At 45.8% G+C, this 11,689-nt stretch overlaps 2 protein-coding genes across 4 annotated transcripts in view; both read left to right on the top strand.

Annotated features, from left to right (window-relative positions):
* BCL7B (BAF chromatin remodeling complex subunit BCL7B) overlaps positions 1 to 384 on the top strand; it is a 19,286-nt gene extending 18,902 nt beyond the window's left edge. Inside the window, exon 6 of the mRNA XM_025864693.2 lies at positions 1 to 384. This exon is cut by the window's left edge and continues 781 nt beyond it. The gene's annotated coding sequence lies outside the window, so the exon portion shown is untranslated.
* Positions 385 to 8,647: 8,263 nt separating this feature from the next.
* The window catches only part of BAZ1B (bromodomain adjacent to zinc finger domain 1B), a 71,175-nt gene continuing 68,133 nt past the window's right edge, over positions 8,648 to 11,689 (top strand). For 2 of the 3 annotated variants that reach the window (XM_073884279.1, XM_025864546.2), the window contains exon 1: positions 8,648 to 9,113. In XM_073884279.1, coding sequence (XP_073740380.1) covers positions 9,007 to 9,113 — 107 coding nt within the window. In that variant the 5' untranslated portion in view covers positions 8,648 to 9,006. The remainder of the gene's footprint in view (positions 9,114 to 11,689) is intronic. The other variant, XM_025864545.2, reaches the window with a different exon arrangement.

Raw genomic sequence — 11,689 nt, 5'->3', positions numbered from 1 at the left:
CACACACACACACACACACACACACACACACACACACACACACACACCCCTTTCCCTGTTCACACACACAGCCTTCCCTGTTCTCACCTATAGATTTCATTCCAGCATCCCCTGCTCCTGCTATGGTCCCCCTGCCTCCTGCCACAGACTCTGCCCCCAGCAAGGATTTGAGGTTCTGACAGCAGTACCCATCCGCCCACAGTACTCCTTCAGCTCAGACTTTCTAGAAAATTCCCTCTTCTTTGAAATCTGCATGTTTAATTGAACTTTGTGATTTTATTTTTTGTTCAAAAAAGTTTAAGAAAATGGAAATGGGCAACAGTGAGTGAAGACATATTTTAGCACTGAATAGCATATTTTTAAAATTAAACTATTTGAAATACATCTTGTTGGTATTTGAGTGCTTCATTCTTGAAGGTCGTGGGGGCAGGAGCTAGTGGGGTGGTGGCTGAGTGCCTGCCAACTGTCTTACTCCCACAAAGGGATTTTCTGATAGAAATGATTTGGAGACCCCCTTTGAAATTGTCATGTAGTCTGATTTATTTTTTTTAAAGATTTTACTTATTTGAGGGAGAGAACACAAACACAAGCCAGTGGGGGGGGGAGAGGGAGAAGCAGGCTTCCCACTGAGCAGGGAGCCCGATGCGGGGCTTGATCCCAGGACCCTGGGATCATGACCTGAGCCAAAGGCAGCCAGCCGCTCAACCGACTGAGCCACCCAGGTGCCCCATGTAGTCTGATTTATATTTCTGTCCCTGTGTACAGTGAATTCAGCCAATGTGTGTTTGCCATGGCTCCAGGTCCTTGGGAGGCATTCATGAATGTTTTTACTTTTTTATATTGTGGTAAAATGCACATAATATAAAGTTTACCATTTTTTATATATATATATATTTTTTTTAGTTTTATTTATTTGTCAGAGAGAGAGAGTGCACAAGCAAGGGGAGCTGTAGGCAGGGGAGAAGCAGGCTCCCCACTGAGCAAGGAGCCCAATGCGGGACTCGATCCCAGGACCTTGAAATCATGACCTGAGTTGAAGGCAGAGGCTTAACCGACTGAGCCACCCAGGTGCCCCAAAATTACCATTTTAACCACTTAAAAGTATACAGCTCAGTGGCACTAAGTACATTCACAATATTGTGCAGTCACACAGAAGCCAGGAATCCTGTCCGTCAGGAGACAGTCTGGCAAGGGAGTAGACCTCTACATAGAACCTCCTAGAGTGTAGTGTAGTAAGTGCTGGAGTGGAGCGCACGAAGGAGCATGTGGGATGATGAAAAAGATGTAATAGAAACCATCCCCTTCTCTTGTTGACTGCCACTTCAGCACCACTTCTCACTGATATTCTAAGAAACCAGGCTAGCCATCTCCAACAGCATCCCAGAATCTTGATGGGGTAAGGGTTAGAGAAGAAAAAGAGAAGAGGAAGCATCAAGCAATGACCACAAGTTACAAATAATTCAGAAAACTGCCTCCGGGTATCAGTAGGCCCAATGCATATGCCCATTTGAATTATTAAGAAAAATAGATATGAGCCTGCTAACTAAATTCATTGAATATGAATAAGCGCAAAGGAAGATCAACAGAGCTCGATGGATTTTGCACAGAACTTTGGAGAATGGAAAAGTTGAGGCACAGAAGCAGATTTCCATGCCTTAGTTATTGGTCGTCTTGGAAAATGGCATTTATTTTACAAATATTTGTTGCAAGTGTATTCTGGGTTCTCTGTATGTAAAGTACAACTGGTAGACAGGTGTCTGCCTTTCAGGAGCTTACAGTCTGGTGAGGTAGAGAAGGAGCATGTGCCCCGGGGGGCGGAGATGGTAGAGGCCTGGGAGGGTCCAGAGAAAAACTTGGAGGCTTTGAGATCACAGAAGGCTTACAGAAAAGGTGGCAATCGAGGCTGGGCCTTGAAAATGTTCTGTGGTGGGGCGCCTGGGTGGCTCAGTCGGTTAAGCGACTGCCTTCGGCTCAGGTCATGATCCTGGAGTCCCGGGATCGAGTCCCACGTCGGGCTCCCTGCCCAGCAGGGAGTCTGCTTCTCCCTCTGAGGGAGTCTGCTTCTCCCTCTGACCCTCTTCCCTCTCGTGCTCTCTATCTCTCATTCTCTCTCAAATAAATAAATAAAATCTTAAAAAAAAAAAATGTTCTGTGGTTATGAGGAAAGACCACTCGGGCAGGTTAGCGTGGGCAAACAAACGGAGGCAGCAAAGCACTGGGTTATGTGTAGGGAGTAACCAGGGAATTGGGTTTCTATTTTCTCCAATTTTTTGAGACTTTTTTTTTTTTTTTAAGATTTTATTTATTTACTTGACAGAGAAAGACACAGCGAGAGAGAGAACACAAGCAGGGGGAGTGGGAGAGGGAGAAGCAGGCTTCCCGCCGAGCAGGACCCTGGGATCATGACCTGAGCCGAAGGCAGACGCTTAATGACTGAGCCACCCAGGTGCCCCTTTTTGAGACTTTTCAAAACTACAGAGAGCTGAAAAAGATAGTTCAATAAACTATATCTCCTCTTCATCTAGATTCACCAATTACTAATTTTTGGCACATTTGCATCTCAATACACGTTTCTTTCTTTTTTGGGGGGTGGGTGGGTGAATTGCTTGAGAATAGGTGGCTGCCATTCTGACACTTTAGCCTGAATACTTGAGCCTGTCTGTCCTAAGAACAAGGACATTCCTCAACATGACCAGAGTATCACCATCATACCCAAGAAATTTAACGATGGTATAATAATAGTAGTTAATATGAACATATTTAAATTGCCCCAACTGTCCCAATAGTAGTAGTAGTTCCTTTTAGCCCCCGTCCCCAGATCCAGGATCCAATCCATTCATTGCATCTAGTTCTCATGTCTCTTTTTAGTCTTTATGTATTATGTATGTATGTATGTATGTATGTATGTATTTTAAAGATTTTATTTATTTATTTGATAGAGTGAGTGCACAAGCAGAGGGACCAGCAGAGGGAGAGGGAGAAGCAGATTCCCTGCTGAGCAGGGAGCCCGATGCAGGGCTCGATCCCAGGACCCTAAGATCATGACCTGAGCCGAAGGCAGATGCTTAACCAACTGAGCCACTGAGGCGCCCCTATTTATTTATTTTTAAAGATTTTATTTATTTCAGAGGGCAAGAGGAGGGAGAGGGGCAGAGGGAGAGGGACAAGAAGATTCCTTGCTGAGCGGGGGGCCAAATGCTGGTCTCGATCCCAGGACCCTGAGATCATGACATGAGCCGAAACCAAGAGTCGGTCGCTCAACCGACTGAGCCACCCAGGCGCCCCTAGTCTCCTTTTAGGACCTTCTTTTGGAGGTGGGTAGCTTGGTGTCTCTCGTGTCATTGATATTTTTGAAGGGTCTAGGCAGTTATTTGTCGAATGTCCCACAAACTGGATTTATCTATTTTCTAAGGATTTCAGGTGAAATATTTTTTGGTTAGAATACTACAGAGGTGATATGTATTTTTCATTGCCTGTATCAAGAGAAACATTGTCGTCTCACTTTTGGTAATGCTGAGATCATTTGGCTAAGGCGTCTGCCAGACTTTCCCACCTTCAGGGCGCTTTTACATAAATAATCTGTTGGGGGGTGATAATCTTAGACCATTCACTTAGACCAGTGATTTTTAGTATCCGTTGATGATCTATTTCTGAGTCAGTTACTTCACTGGAGTTTGCAAAATGATGAGTTTTCTAAATCTTTGTACATTCATTCATTGGCAGCCTTCTGTAGATAACAGATTTCCCTTCTCTCCACTTCTCTTTCTCCCTCCCTCCCTTCCTTCCTCTCTGAATATTACTACAGGCTCATGGTTTCCCTTTACATTCAATGTGTTAACAATCTGTTGCTGTCATTTTTTTTAAATGTTCAAATTGTCCTAGATTCAGCCAGTTAGAATCCCTTCCTGCTGGCTCCTGTGTCCTTTTGACATGTCCCCATCACTATTTGAGCACCTCCTTACTTTCAGGCACAATGTTCCTGACTCACTTTGAACTTTGCCAGCCCCAGTCCTTTTTCCCAGGAACCCTGGATCTTTTTAGTGGAGAATGTATTTAGAAACCTAGATAAACCTGGGCGCCTGGGTGGCTCAGTTGGTTAGAAACCTTGATAAACCTAGTTTACTGGAGTACGGGGTTCAAGGCAAGTAAAGACTGAGGACAGATTCTGGAGGGCCTTGAAGGCTAGGCCAAAGAATTTGGTTTTACTGTGTTGGCTTTAGGGAGCCAACCACTGAAAGCCGAGAGCAGGGGGGTGATTGTAGTGTGCAAAATGCCATGGAGAGGAAAGAGCAGGTGGGGGACATATTGCAACATGAGAGGTTTGCACGTATTGAGAGGAGACTATAGTTCTGTCAGTTGAGGGATAGTGGTGATAGGTACATAGAAAATGAATTGAAAGCCTGAAGCAAACCAGCAAAGACAAAAGAAGAAAGGAAATGTGATCAGACCACCACGTGGATCATCTGAATAATACATAATCATAAGTTATACAGTGAATAGTGATTTAACGAATTGCAATATTTATTTTGGGAATATGATCGTGTGTGTGGTGTTTGTGGGGCACGTAAGAGGGCTAAGTCCTCAACCTCCATTCAAGAAAAGTCAACAGCTAATACTAAAACTGAGAAGCTAAAAAATAGCAACATGTATGTTTAGAAATATGGAAGTAAATATTAAAGAGGGCATGTTCTGCATGGAGCACTGGGTATTATATGCAAACAAGGGATTATGGAACACTACATCAAAAACTAATGATGTGATGTATGGTGATTAACATAACAATAAAAAACAAACAGAAATATGGAAGTAAATATTAGCAGAAATAGCTGTTAACCTTAAAAATAAAACTCTTCTTTATTTTACCAGCAAAAATGGGTTGATTCAGGAATAGAAAATTGCGATTCAGAATACACAGGTTACAGCAACACCATAGGCAGGTCTACAGAACAAAGCAGAGGAAACCTTTATAGAGGAAAGGGAGAAGTTGGGAAGGCTGTTATAAACAAGTCCAATGGTGGAAACTGGGAGTTGGAGGTGTAGTGGCTTCTCATTGGCTGAGTGCTGACTCTCTCATTGGCTGGGCTGTTACTGGGGGAGGAGGAAAGCTTTCTTCCTGTTGCTGGGGTAGTAAAGTAGGGGCTTCTTCCTGTTGGGTGTGCAATTTACCAGTCATAAGTTGTGAGAGCTCCCCTTCTGGCCTCCTGATTCCATTTTAAATGAAATTTACCAATTTTAACACAGTTTAACAATTTGGAAAATGGATGCTTATGGGAGCCGGAAGTGCATGGGGGAGAGTGCCCCACGGCTGCTTTTTGTAGAACTATTTGTTGTTGTTGTTTAAAGTACACTTATATGTTTCCTTCTGGGAACTACGTTCATTTTACCACTATAAAGATATAATTTTAATGTAGTTTAAAACATTTTAAAAGAAGAGGGGTACTTGGCTGGCTCAGTCGGTAGAGCGTGTGACTCTTGATCTCAGGGTCGTGAGTTCAAGCCCCATGTTGTACGTAGAGCCTACTTAAAAAAAATTTTTTTTTTTAAAAGGAGAAAGTCATTATGGTAGTAGTTTTGGCCAGAAATAATAAATAAAGGTCTGAAGTAGGATGTTGTGGGGATGGCAGGCAAGTGATCGATTTCAGGCAGGTAGAATTGACATTATCTGGTTGACCCCATGGCTGTGGAGCTCAAGAGAGGTCAAGCCTGAGCCTGTTGAGGTTGTGAGTGGGGCACTAATAGAAATGAAAACCATCCAGATAAAGCAGATGATGGAGGGAAGGAAGATGGTGAGACTGTGGGTTTGGGATATTTTGAGTTTGAGGTTCCAACAGGACAGGGAGGAAAAGACTAGCTGGAACTGTCTGAGCAAGGGTTTGTGTCTGCATCAATGAAGGAGGGGTATGTGGCAGGGCACAGCTCCACATGACACAGACCACAGAAACAGATCTTGCTAACTGAGCTCATGTCCTAAAACTACCCAGTGGAGATCCACATAGGGAAATGTGCTATGCTCCTCCAGACAGTCTTATTCCTGCAGCTAAGCACCCATAGCTGACTTGGAGCAATAGAAGCTTTGGTGCAGATACCTGGAAACTACACATTTTAATCTCTGCCCTTTTTTATTAACTTGTTTATTCAAATGTTGGGAAAGAAAACACACTGAACAACAAATTTTGCTACAGTTATGATAAAAAAAACCTCGAGACTATAGTGAAAGCGGATGTGGGTTGGAACAATCCGGAAAAGGCATTAGGAAGGAAGTGTGGGATTTAGATGCCCAGAGGAGAAAAAAGTACATTTCCGACAGTGGGTAGGAATAAAGCTAATGAATTCTGGGAATTAGAAGGAAGTAGTCCACTTGGGCCTTGCTGGATCAAGAGCTTGAAGACTGAACAGGAAGAGTAAACTTGGAAGAGTTTTATCTGCAACTGGAGTCAACAAAAATATTAGAGCAGGAAACTGATAGTTACATTAACTTAGTCTGTTACACTTTTTTCTTTCTTTTTAAATTTATTATTATTATTTTTTTAAGTAAGCTCTAGGCCCAATGTGGGGCTTGAACTTATGACCCTGAGATCAAGAGTCGCATGCTCTACCAACCGAGCCAGCTAGGTACCCCCAATTCTCCCATTTTAGATCTCTGCTTTACCAATACCAGTGCTGGGTTCTAACCTACAGTGGCCCCAAGCGCTGAAATGATTATGGTCCCTATTCTCATGTACAATTACCTTTCTTTGAAATACCAAATTTTTCCAAAATGTGTTTTTTTTTTTTTTTAAAGATTTTATTTATTTATTGGACAGAGAGAGACAGCGAGAGCAGGAACACAAGCAGGGGGAGTGGGAGAGGGAGAAGCAGGCTTCCCGCTGAGCAGGGAGCCTGATGTGGGACTCGATCCCAGGACCCTGGGATCATGACCTGAGCCGAAGGCAGACGCTTAACGACTGAGCCACCCAGGCGCCCTCCAAAATGTGTTTCTTAATGTTTTTGGAGTCCTTACTCTGTGTGTAGTGTGCTGTTAGGTACCTGGTCCTGCAAATGTCTATCCCATTAGTCACCTAGTCTGTGCCTCTCAAATCTGTCTCCCCCGATCTTATTACATTTGGGTCCCTTGGTATCCCTGCCACAAACTACGACAGTTCCTTCTAAGCGGTCACTCCAAGCATCACACGCTGTGACCAGGATGATCCCTTCCTTTGCCACTCTCATCTCTTTTCCACCTCAACACCCCCGAAGTTTCAGGTATGTTGTCTTGAATTTACCAAGTCGGCCCTGCTGTTCCTTCTTCCTAGAACGTTCGTCCGTCATTTCTCCGCCTAGTGAAGTGCTACTTATCTTTTCACAATCAACTCAAATGCCCTGTCCTGAGGTTGCACTTAACGCTCCTAGAAGAAATGGCTACTGAAGGAGGACGCTCTCCCATCTCTGCTAGGGGATCAGGGGAGGCTCTGTAGCAATGGCATCTGACCTGGAACTTACGTCTTACTGGGGGGCTACTTCTCACCTCAAGATGAGAAGAAAAGGAGAAAAGGGCCTGGCACTGGCATGCGCCATGGCTTTCAGGGACACCTCGCAGTCTAATCCTCAAGAACAGGCTGGGAAGGTACGTTCTGAGGTCAGTGAAGATCTTTGGATGGAGGGAGACGATTTAATAGGGAGAGAATTACGAATGAGTATGTTTCGGGTTGTACTCGATAGCCAAACACATTGTGGACTCTGTGAGTGTAGTCGGCTTGGAGAAGTAGCTGGAATGTCCTCACTCTCCAGGCTGTTAGTGCTGTCTTCCTACTTTGCACTTCGTACAGCACTCATCACAGGACTGTCCTTACTTGGGCCTCTTATTTTTTTCAGGGCAGGCTCTTGTATTTTTTCCCTCCTTAGCTCCCGGTACGGGCCCTGAACACTGGAGGTGCTAGTAAAGGCTACCTGAATTGATGTATCTTTAATAGGTACGCCATTTAATATATTTTTCCAAAGAAGCTTCTCTATTATCTTTTCCATCAAGCCCCTAAAAACAAGCATCATACTAACATCCAGGTCTCAACCACACTCTCTTCCAGAAGAAGTTAACTTTGGGGTGAGCAATGCTGAGGCTCCAGCTGTCCTTCAGTAGAACCTTCGCGTGGATAAGGTCTTGGGTTTCTTCCCGCCAACCCCTCCTCCCTTCCGCCCCACCCGCTCATCCCCGGGCGTGGCCGAGCGCGGCGCCTTTAAGGAGGGGGCGGAGCACAAGTGGAAAGACAAAGCCCCTGGCCGCACGCTCCCCCTCCCCCTCCGGCGCACCACACGGACAGCGGTGCCCGGATGTCGGTGTCGCCGTCGGTGACAGATGGCGCAGTGTCTGTATATGTTAAGGGGCTTCTCTAGCCTGACCTCTTTGAATTCCAGACCTTTCGGTTCCCCGCTGTCCCCCATTTTCAACTCCGCTGCTGGAGGCCCGCAGGCCTGTCACCAGCGCTTACATAACGTGACCTTTCACCTCTTCATACTGCCCTCTAGTGCGCTGCAACCCAACTACGCGGCCGGGAAAGGGGGCGGGACCCAAGCGCAGAGCGGCAGCTCCCCTGAGCCAATAGACTGTGAGCGCTGATCAGCTCTCCGCCTATTGGAGCATTCGCCACCGGCGCCACAGGGGAGCAAGTTAGTGTGTGCGCTGGCCGGGCGGGGGGGAGGAGGGGAATCTCCCGCCATTTTTCAATAATTTCCTCCGGTGCAGCTGAGGAGGAGTCGTGACTGCCGAACGCGGGGACCCGTAGCGAAGGTTGGGCCGGGGGCTGCCGGGCGGCGCGGCGGTGTGCGTGGGAGTTCCGTGTCCTTGCGTCCCGTTGCATGGCCCTCGCGCGGCCGCGCCAGCACTGAGGGAGCCGACTTCGCGCCGCCCTCTCACCCCTCCCCTCCCCCACCCCACCCCCGGGAGCCAGGCGCTCGCTCCGGGCCGCGGGGCCTAGTGTTGCGCCGCGGGCTCTCCGAGGAGCCGCCACCTTCCGGGCCGCTGCCACCTCCGCGATGGCGCCGCTGCTGGGCCGCAAGCCCTTCCCGCTGGTAAAGCCGCTTCCCGGCGAGGAGCCGCTCTTCACCATCGCGCACACTCAGGAGGCCTTCCGCACCCGGGAGTATCCTTTCCAGCCTGGCCGCCAGGCCGCCCCCGGGGTGGGGCGGGGTGGGTCGGGGGGCTCGTCGGGGCCCGGCGGGCAGCGCAGCCGGCGCCTGTGGCAGCTGTCAGCGCGCCGGGCGCCGGCGGGCCTGCATCCCGAGCCGGAGCTCGAGCCCGCCGTTCCGCGGGGTGGGGGCGCGGGCCGGCCCGGAGCCCGGCGCCCTCCATCCTTTCCCCGGCTCCGCACTTTGTCCCCGGGCCTCGCTTTCGAGGAGCGGCCCCCCCTGCCCCCGGGTGGCTTTAGGCCTGGAGTACGGACGGGAGAGGGCTTTCCCTTTGCTGCTTTTTCTTTCTTCTTAAATTAAACCTTCAACTTAAGTTTTTGAAATTGTACCCACGCGGCCTCGTGATCCGGCTTGTGCAAGATTTTTAGTGCGTTTTACCCGGATCTCCGCGGGGCCCTTGTGTTTTTCTCCTCCGGAGTGGAGCCTTGAGGCTGGTGATGAACTGACAAGATCGTGAGGCACGTAACCGAGAACGAATTTCCAGACGTAGGGGAAGGGGAAGAAAAAGTTATCTTGGAGGAGCTGATGCCTGCCTTCCCCGGCACGCACAGGTTTGAAATGCTGACGATTTAGAAGGAGATCCGTATTTGTTTTTAAATAAGCACTTAAAAAATACGAAGGCATACTTAAAGTTTTTATGTTGCATCTTAGAAATGGGAGACTGACGTTTTAAAGAAGACGCATTCTCTTTTCTAGTCGTTGAAGGTTCCTTGCCCAAGCTCAAGAGTCTTTTAGTTGTACGACTTACTTACTTTTTTCTTTTATGGATGCCAGATGAGTCCTTTTTGAAGCTTCAGTGTAAAAAAGAAGTAGATTTCTGAATCGCGCTTTCTTTAGCGTATGGAAAGCGTCAAGACTGAAGGCCACTATATTACTGAGTTTCATCAGCCCTTTTCCTTTGGAAGGACTGGATTCTTAGTTTCTGTTTGCTTGGTTGCTTCCGTATGGGAGGAAGTGCCCATGTGAGCGATGTCATTTGATTTCATTTTTCGTTGATCCTGTCTTTAATACAGTCTTTTGCAAGATGATAACCTAATTCTTGTTCTGATGCAGTTTGTGGAGTTGGGTGTTTACATACAAAAGGACCTGGAAAGTGAGCCTTGTGCCATAGGACGGCTCTTGGGGAATTATAGCTATAGCATCTTGTAGGTGAAATGGATCTTGGGGATGGTCAGGTTCTCCTGCCTCGTTTGCCAGGTGGGCCCAGAGGGTTGAGGTTGACTTGTTAAAGGTCAGACACCGAAATGATGAAAGTCAGGGGTAGAGTGCAGTACTTTTCTAACTTATCCCTGTAAGTAAATCCAGAAAAGAAGGCAACTTCGGTGTCAGTTTGTGGTGTGGGGTAAGGTGCATTTCAGGGAGGGGTTCGGGTGGGTAATCTGGTTCTTTTTCTTGTCCTGTTGGGACTTCTGGAAAGCTTTGGACAAGTACTCCAGCTCCACTGAATACAGCATTAGTCTAACGGAGTCCTACTTTTTTATTTTTATTTTTTGAGATATTTAAAAACATCAGTGGCGTAAAAAATTTACTGTGGGAATCTGCCATATCCTTTTCATATGTTATTTAAATATCATTTTTTGAGCACTTGATGGGTACTCACTAATATTATCAGATGTTTATTTTTCACGTCTGGTTCTAGTGTAGTATAAGAAACACCCAGTAGAGACAAGCTCAAAAGTCTGTGATAGGTATTGAGCCATGTAAAAAATGGCTATAGATAGTTAATTTAGAACTGGCAGCCCAGGCCTTTTTGTATTGTTTACTGAAATCATTGAAATGTAATGATATATATGAAGAGATTCTGTTAATGATGACAGTTGAAAATTGAAACCTGAAACTTTTTTAAGTGTTAGGTATTTTTAAAAAATTCATTAAAAAAATTTCCTATACTGGTATTTAGAACCCTTTTTAACAAAGGAGTTCTTAAATTGCGTTGCATATTGAGGGGGAAATTGCTTCCTTGGGAATTTCTACAAGTGGAAGCACTTCGAGGATGGTTTTAAACAATTGTACTGTGTGGTTGGCAGGTTGGCATATTTATTAGGTTCTTAGTGATTTCATAGAGAACAAGTATGTGGTTGATTAACAGCTGCATTTGAAGTATGTTGTTTCCGCTTCTTAATTTATATTTACAGTTCCGTTTTTAATAGAATTTGATACTTTAATTTTCTCCTAACACTTACCTTTTGATTGCATGTATATGCAATAGCAAATCAGTGAGATATTTTATTAACTTAAAGCTGTGAGTGTTGGTATGTTCTTGAAGGCATTATTGTACCTCTTTATTAAACTTACAGTGGTAGTTGGGAATGATGCACACCTTTAATGACTGAGTTTTATATACTGATGATTATGTTTATTGTATTATAGCTTTGAATCTATGGTACATTACTTCCTAGGTTAGTACTAATGTAGTACACTAGATTTTCCTTGGAAAGTTAACTTCATCAGAATCAATTCTTGATGCGATTATCTGGCAATAGGATAATCACAGTGGCTAAGACAAGATGGGTTTTGAGGAGGAACTGAA

Source organism: Callorhinus ursinus, unplaced genomic scaffold, assembly GCF_003265705.2.
Source record: "Callorhinus ursinus isolate GAN/ISIS: 27379988/994484 unplaced genomic scaffold, GSC_fseal_2.0 scaffold55, whole genome shotgun sequence".
Classification (NCBI taxonomy): domain Eukaryota; kingdom Metazoa; phylum Chordata; class Mammalia; order Carnivora; family Otariidae; genus Callorhinus; species Callorhinus ursinus.
Note: the sequence above shows the minus strand (reverse complement) of the source record. Positions and strands in the feature narration are given on the sequence as shown.